Raw genomic sequence first — 7927 nt, forward strand, 5'->3', positions numbered from 1 at the left:
TATGCTATTCAAATATTCACAAGTGTTGAGATACACACACCCAAAGAGCCATAAACTTGCATAGAACATGCAGCGGCCTCTTTCAGTACTAGAGATTGATGATCAAGTTTTCCTAATGGGAGTGACAGGAGAAGACTTCCTATGATTTCCACCTCTAGTACTCTTTGTAGAGAAGACTCCATTGTTACTATTTCTACTAGATTTTGGTGATGGTGGCCACTGCCCACAAGTGATAGCCATGTCCTTGTACTGTTGCAGGCTTTCAAGGCTTTCAACTACGGCTGGGATCTTTGGCCTGTCTTTAGGGTTCAAGCTTATGCATTGCAAGGCTAGAAGCCCCATTTCCTTTGCCCCCTTCACTGAATACTGCCCTGCAAGTCTTGGGTCCATGATGCACCGCAACCTTCGGCTACTTCTTAAGTATGGTTTCGCCCAATCAACCAGATTTTGCTCACTTTTTGCTCTTGATTTATCCATTGATCTTCTTCCCGTTAGTAGTTCCAGTAGCACCACCCCAAAGCTGTAAACATCGCTTTTTGTAGTCAAGTGCCCTGGAAAATATGTATTAACATAAATACATCAACTGTTTTTATGGCATTGTACAAAACGACCCCATTCCAGAACATCCCTATCTCTAAGGGTTTTTGTAGTGTGTTGAGTCAATCAACTATTAATAATTCAAAGGAAAACTTCACTTACCTTTCTTGATGTTTGAGCACTTTTTGTACTTCTAATGTATTAGTTTTTTTTTTTTTTTTTTTTTTGGGCAATGTCACAATTCTGTTAAGATTTTTCGTTAAATTCTAACCGAGGATGTCAAAATCCTCAAAATATTTTCATTTAAAAAAAAAAAATAGAACACAAGAACCTAATCCATGGTCGTGCCGGGGGTCACCACCCACAGCCATATATAGACTTCCTTTTTTCTATTTTTTTTTTCTTTTTTTTATGTATATTCAATACTCTTAGAAGGATATATAGGACATTTCACCGATTTTCCGTCTGATTTAACTTTAACAGTAGGGGTGACATCATACACTTTTTAACATAATGACCCGACATTCATACTTTTTAAAGCTCAAGGGTATAATTGCAAAAATACCTAAATAAAAGGAAGTTCCCCTAATCCAAATCTACGCCCTAAAGCAGTACCTGTTGAGACATATTCTGGGGCAGCATACCCGTATGTACCCATCACTCTAGTTGTAACATGTGTGTTTGATCCTTCAGGCCCCATCTTTGCAAGCCCGAAATCAGACAATTTGGCTGTAAAATCCTGTTTTAATTTATAACAAGAAGAAAAGAAAATCATATATATATATTTGTTGGTTTGGGAGGAGGGAATATGGACTTGCATGTGAATCTACTTAATTATCTGGTTATTTAAGAAAAAGGGAGAAATGGTAAATACAGAGTCTAGCAAGACATTGGAAGTTTTGAAGTCCCGGTAAATGACAGGTTGCTCAGCACTGTGCAAGAAGGCAAGCCCTTTAGCTGCTCCTATTGCAATCTTCACTCTTGTGCCCCACGGCAATGATATTGAGATCCCTTCAATTAATCATACTCAATATATAAATGAAAATTGTCTAGAAGATCGATGTGTAATGACCCAGAAAAAACGTTAGTTACATCTGTGCTATCACCTGAGAATATGACATAAGTAGCCTAAATAGAGTCGGTGATTTATAAAAACACTCATGGGTGTTGAATCGCACATATGTTAATTACTTATTAGGTAGAATTAGGCTGTATAAGTTATTCTAACAAAGTTCTAAATTGATTTATCATTTTAAGATGATAGCTTACATATGGTTAGCGCTTTTTATGGGTCGTTAAACGATAAACTAATGTGTATTAGATAAGATCATACTCCTTGCTTCCATGGGACCAGGATCATCTCCGATTCTTTTGAACTGGAGAGAAGCCGGTTACTTATAACATGAGGGTAAACTTGTCCAAAAAAAGGAAAATTACAATTTTGCCCTCATGTTACAAACAACTGGCTACTCTCCGGTTCAAAATCCAAATTCGCTCCTATGGAACCTTAGCTTTAACTTTTCTAATTACCTAAATTCATGACCAAAAAAAAAAAAAAAGGAAAAGAAGAAAAAACTCACTTTTAAATAGGTGATTCTCTAAGCTGCCACGAGGCATGAACTCATATACAAGAAGCCGTTCTTCTTCCTCGCAACAATAGCCGATGAGTTTAACTAGATGTGGGTGTCTAAGCTGCCCCAAAAATATTACTTCTGCCTACAAAGCACAAAGACACATGTTAATCAATCTGCCCCTGCCAAGTTCTTTGAGGACTCCTATTCAATATCATGTCATGATCATACATAAGTGGCCTACAAATTTTACTCATAGAAGAAAATAAAATCTCAAATTTTTTTTTTATTTTAACTGTTCTCACGCAAATTTTTACTAAAACGTCTTTCAACTTCTCTATATTATATGATAAAAGTAATGCTATATATATACTCGATTCTCATTTCACTCTCATACGACTAGGCTGATATGGCAACACCCACAAAGATCAATATTTATTAAAAAAAGTAAAAAATGTAGGTGGGAGAGAGTCAAATAAAGTTGAGAAAGAAGTTTTGATGATGAGATTGTTTTATGTCCAAAGGAGACAAATAAGGTTAAAGAAAGAAGTTAGGTGGAATTATATGTGTTTGACCTTCATATATATTCAACTTGAAAGCTAATTAAGCCGGAACTTTGGCCAGATTCCCTGAAGAAAGTACGACCACCGATCTATTCTCTTTCTTTAGGGTTGGTTGCCATATTTCGTCTCCACTGGAAGAAGATTTGACTTTAGCTCTCTAGTGGGACACAACTACGTACGTACTCTTTCAACTTTAAAAAAGAAAAAAGAAAAGAAAAGAATAATAGTTATGTAATATATAGCATCGCATCCCTTAAAGTTTTTTTATTTTATTTTAAAGAACTACTTTGTATATTCTTACTCTATTCTTCCTTTTAAACTTAAAAAGAAATTAAAGAGAGTAGAGCTCGGAGAAAGAAAGTAATACAATATAAAATAAAAGATTCACAATGATTGTAGTGTTTTTATTATTATTATTATTATTATTATTATTATGAAAGATGAGTAAAAGTCGGGTGTAAGATAATTTTAAGGTGTAATGCTTCATAATTTTTTTTAAAAAAATAATAATAATATTTAAAGAATCTATGTCAATGCTCTAACTTTAATATATTATGTGTCACTAGCAAAACCCCATTACTATAATGTTAAATACTACACTCTCATTTCATTGCATTTAATGTTATCGTGCTTATCAGTTCTTGAAATTTTAAAAAAAAAAACAAAAAATTTAAACACAGAATTGATGAGTAATACCATATCGGCCACATCATTAATTGCTCTATGCATATTATATAATTACATGGTTCTCAGGAGAAAAATATAAAATTAGTCCATGTAGTTTACCTAATTTGTAATTAACTCCATGTAGTATTAAAATGAACTCAAATGTCACTTAGGTATGCCAAAAAAATAATTTAGTCCTTACAGTCAAATTCTGATCACTAACTGAACAGATTCTGACAACGTGAAACATTAGAGCCAATAAAATTGTAATACTTGTCCTATTTAAGTCATTATCAAAATAACATAATCTGTTAAATTAATAAACGAAATTTAACTCTAACGTGTATATATATATATATATATATATATATATATAGAGAGAGAGAGAGAGAGGTTATAATATACTTACAAGCCATTCGCGGTGTCCCTGTAAGCCTTCAATGTCGAGAAGCTTGACGGCAACCGGCTGAGCCTTCAAACCCGGCCTCAAATTGTCATCAATATAACCCTTATGCACCGTTCCAAACCCGCCTTCTCCGAGCAAGAAGTTGCTGGAGAAATTCTGGGTGATCGCCCGCAGCTCGCTCAGCTGAAAGTCGTACAAGTCGGGCCCAAAAGACAGCGCCAGATCTTCGTTGATGCGGATCGACGAAGAGCGGCTGAGATCAGAGAAGGACAGCCTCCGAAACGACGGCAATGGGGCAATGTTCTTTGAGAACTCCGACCGCGATGGCCGGCACCGGCTGAAGTTGCCGAGAATTGTCTGGTCTTCGACAGAACAGCAGTTTGAAGTGAAGGGTCTCCATGCCACTGCACGCTTTGATTGTTTTGTCATTTTTGGAGGAGGCTATAGAGAAACCAAAAGTTGTGGTGTTATCTTAAAAGGTGAAAGAGAGAAAGAGAGAAGGTGGAAAAAGATGAACAATTTCTTCAACTGCTCTAACCACTCTACTAAACGAGATAATTTGTTTTCAGGCTTTTTCTTTAACATTATCTTTGTTTCTTCATTTGTCACCTCTATAATAGTCTACTGTGTCTTCATGCAAAAGGTGCCCGTATCTTTTGGGCCACTTGTACCTTTGAGATTGGGCGAGCAAGCAAACCTTTTTTTTTTTTTTTTTTTTAGGGACAAATGCAAAAATATTAGTTTATTATTAGAAACAAAATAAAATAATTGAAAAACTTTCCATTTTTTTTTTTTTTTTGACATGTCCGCACAAGAAAGGGGGGAGGGATTCAAACTAGTGACTTCCTATAACGTCTCACATTGCCTGGGTATGAAATAGATGATGTGTTTATATAGAATTTACTCTATCTAAATGGTATGAGGCCTTTTAGGGGTAATCACAATAATAAAACCGTTCGGGCTTGGCCCAAAGCGGACAATATCATACCACTTGGAGCAGGATGTTACATATGGTATTAGAGTCATAGCCCAGCCTGAGATGGGGGGAGCATGCACAAGCCCATAAGGGTCGCCAACGAAGACAATATCGATCATACTACTTGGAGCAGGGATGTTACACTTCCGCTTCATTAGGCTTGGTCCTAGCTGATTGAGCTATCTCTTAGAGACTGAAAAACTTTACTTGACCCCCTGAATTGTCACCATTTTTGTAAAGTCCCTGCAAAAGTTGACACAATCTAGTAATGATTCACCTCAACACTAATCATAGTGTGACACATGTTGCTTACAATAAAAAATTATATATAAAACTCTTTATTGCTGGTCGAGAAACCTCTGATGCTTAAGTTAACAAAACCTTGATTATAATGGAGTAGAAAGAAGGCATGAGTAAGAGACAATGATCATGCCTACCTACTATGTAGAGTTGTGTGCCTTTTGTAAGGCTCTCCTTGTTTTGATGGGTGAGGCTCATAAGGCAAGGACCATATAGATCGATATAGGTGCCCAAGTGAAAGGCAGTGCGAGCTTTCCTTCGGAGGAGGCTTCCAACTTGGAAGGCGACACTCCCTTTTAGACTTGGGGCCTATTTGTGATTGCATTTGAAAGGCCCAAAAGTGTTTTTAACATTCAAAAAGTCCGTTTGAAGAAAAAAATATTCGTTTAATAAAAAAATTAAAAAAGCTTTTAATGGTTCAAAAAGCCTAAAAATTGCCAAACCGCATTTTTGGCAAAAGCTTAAGAATAAAGCTTTTGCCAAAAAGTTTTTTTGACTTAAAAGTTCTATTTCTCAAACGCAATCCCAAATAAACTCTTAGTTTCTTTTTGCGGAGATTGTCAACCGCTCTTTCTTAATTACATGGATAAGTTAGGAGTAGGTGGGTGGTTAATAAGCGGATTTCACTCACTTTGAGAGTAATTAGTTAGTGTATCACCATACATCATTAATTATGAAAACTCTCAAGTAAAAGCATGCGCGCATCTCTCTCTCTCTTTCTCTCTCTCTCTATATATACCATGTTGAAATTATTGGAGTCATGGAGTGAAACCCACAATTTTGAGCAAACTTGTGGTTATAATAAGCATTAAAATATTGAAAAATGGACTGATTCCAAGTTTGTGATTTAGTGCAAGCATCCAATTTGCCTTTATGCTTGAATGACAAGAACCCCTTAAAGAAGTACACAGGTGGGGAACTTTGACTACATTTCCACCTAACTGTGTGTTTGCTTTCGAAACGTTTGTATTGGTGAACCCCACAAATTAAAAAAATAAATAAATAAAAAAGGAAAATCGGTGGCATGATATGTATGAGCAGCATAGTGCATGATGATAGATGAGAGCAGCAATTTTGGTAGACGATTAGGAAAAATAGGATGGAGCAGTTGAAAGCTGAGGTAGAATGATGTTTACAGATGTACATGTACAACCCCCCTCTGCCTGCTCCATTGCCTAACGACCAAAACATACGATCCCACAATGTCATTAATTGTCACCCTCAATACTCTACTGTGTCTTCGGCGTTATGACCCTCCAAGGTTTTGTTAGGGTTTTAGGTTTGGTATAAGAGATTAAAAAAAGATATATTAATTAAAGATTAAAAACATTGTATCATTTAATATAAAGTGACAATAATAACCTCTATATATATATATATATATATATATATATATATATACACACATTAATCCAAATGGCAAAATACTAGTCCATGCCACAATGAGCATGATATGATTGTGGTGTGAAGAATAGAATTTAGGATAATTGTATAATAAATCTCTGAGTCAATCCTTCAAAATTTAAATTTTTTTTTTTCCAAAAATTTACTCCTTAGGTCAATTAAAATGACAATAAAATTCATTTTGTCAAAATTTTTTAACAGTCATTAGTCCCAACCAAAATGCATCGTTTTACTTCATTAAAATATTAATTTAATTTTAAAATTTAAATCTAAATATTAAAAAAATTTGGAGGGGTGGCGCTACCATCTAACCCCTATGGGGTGGCCGCAAGTCACCCTTGGTGTAGTTGCGGCCACCCCAAGGGTGGTTTGCCCACCCCTGGGGTGGCTTGCGACCACCCCTAGGGGGTTTGGAGTGGCCTGCGAGCCACCCCAAACCACCATAGGGGTGGCCGCGAGCCACCCCTAGGGTGGAGTGGTGGCTTGCGGGCCATCCTAAACCACCCATGGGGTGGCTTGCCAAATCCCCTAGGGGTGAGCAAACCAGCCCTAGAGTGGCTTGCGGCCACCTCATAGGGGTTGGGGGGTGGCCGGGGGTGGTCAGGGGTGGCACCCCTCCAATTTTTTATTTTTATTTTTATTTTTATTTATTTTTTTTAGATTTAAAATTTAAAATTAAATTAATAAAAAATTAATATTTTAATGAGATGAAACGGTGCGTTTTGGTTGGTACTAACGGCTATTAAAAAATTTTGACGGTATGGATTTTATTGTCATTTCGATTGATCCAATAAGTAAATTTTCGTAGGAAAAAAAAAAAAGCTTACAGACTTTTAAATTTTGGAGGGTTGACTCAGAAACTTATTATACAATTACCCTAGAATTTATCTAAAACTTTTAATGGGATTGAAATAGTAAAGTAATTCTTCACACCCATGTCGCACTAGTTTATATTACTGTGAAACTTATTCATCAGAGATGATCAAAACAATTAGGGTAAATATATTATAAGTCCATAAATCAACCCGCAAAAACAGTAAAGTTCCTAGTTTTTTTTTTTAGACTGTTTATTCCAAGGGTTAATCGAAATGCCAAATAAATCTCTACCGTTAAATTTTCTCAAATTTGTGTAATGCCCATTAGTCCCAATCAAAGCGCACTGCTTTGCCATGTCAACATAATATTTTTCAATTAATTTAATTTAAAAATTAAATTTAAAAAAAAAATAAAAAATAAAAGTAAAAAAATTGAAGGAGTGGTCAGCGGTGGGGCTGCCACCCTTGGGGTGGGCAAGGGGTGGTTTGCCCACCCCTGGGGTGGATTGCGACCACCCCAAACCACCTAGGGGCCGCAAGCCACCCCATGGGTGGTTTGGGGTGGCTCGCAACCACCCCATAGGGGTTGGGGGTGGTCAGGGGTGGCAGCCCCACCGCTAGCCATCCCTTCAAAAAAAAAATATATTTTTTAGATTTAATTTTTAAATTAAATTAATAAAAAATTATTA

General features: G+C 36.2%; 1 protein-coding gene across 1 annotated transcript; it reads right to left on the minus strand.

Annotated features, from left to right (window-relative positions):
- Positions 1–8: 8 nt before the first annotated feature.
- On the minus strand, positions 9–4172 carry LOC132174861 (Protein kinase superfamily protein). The gene is made up of 5 exons (XM_059586582.2): positions 3747–4172; positions 2118–2253; positions 1412–1548; positions 1153–1276; positions 9–551 (listed from the first exon to the last, which is right to left on the minus strand). Exons 1-5 carry the CDS (start codon positions 4170–4172, stop codon positions 103–105), a joined length of 1272 nt encoding a protein of 423 aa, XP_059442565.2. The 3' UTR covers positions 9–102.
- Between the last annotated feature and the right edge of the window lie 3755 nt (positions 4173–7927).

Source organism: Corylus avellana, chromosome 3 (genome assembly GCF_965113065.1).
Source record: "Corylus avellana chromosome 3, dhCorAvel1.hap1.2, whole genome shotgun sequence".
In the NCBI taxonomy this organism is placed as follows: domain Eukaryota; kingdom Viridiplantae; phylum Streptophyta; class Magnoliopsida; order Fagales; family Betulaceae; genus Corylus; species Corylus avellana.

Coding starts and splice junctions, on each gene's coding strand:
- LOC132174861 (XM_059586582.2), bottom strand. CDS start 4,172: ATGACAAAACAATCAAAGCGTGCAGTGGCATGGAGACCCTTCACTTCA. Junction 1,277..1,411: donor CCAATGTCTTGCTAGACTCT/GTATTTACCATT, acceptor AAATTAAAACAG/GATTTTACAGCCAAATTGTC. Junction 552..1,152: donor CCCAGAATATGTCTCAACAG/GTACTGCTTTAG, acceptor CATATTTTCCAG/GGCACTTGACTACAAAAAGC.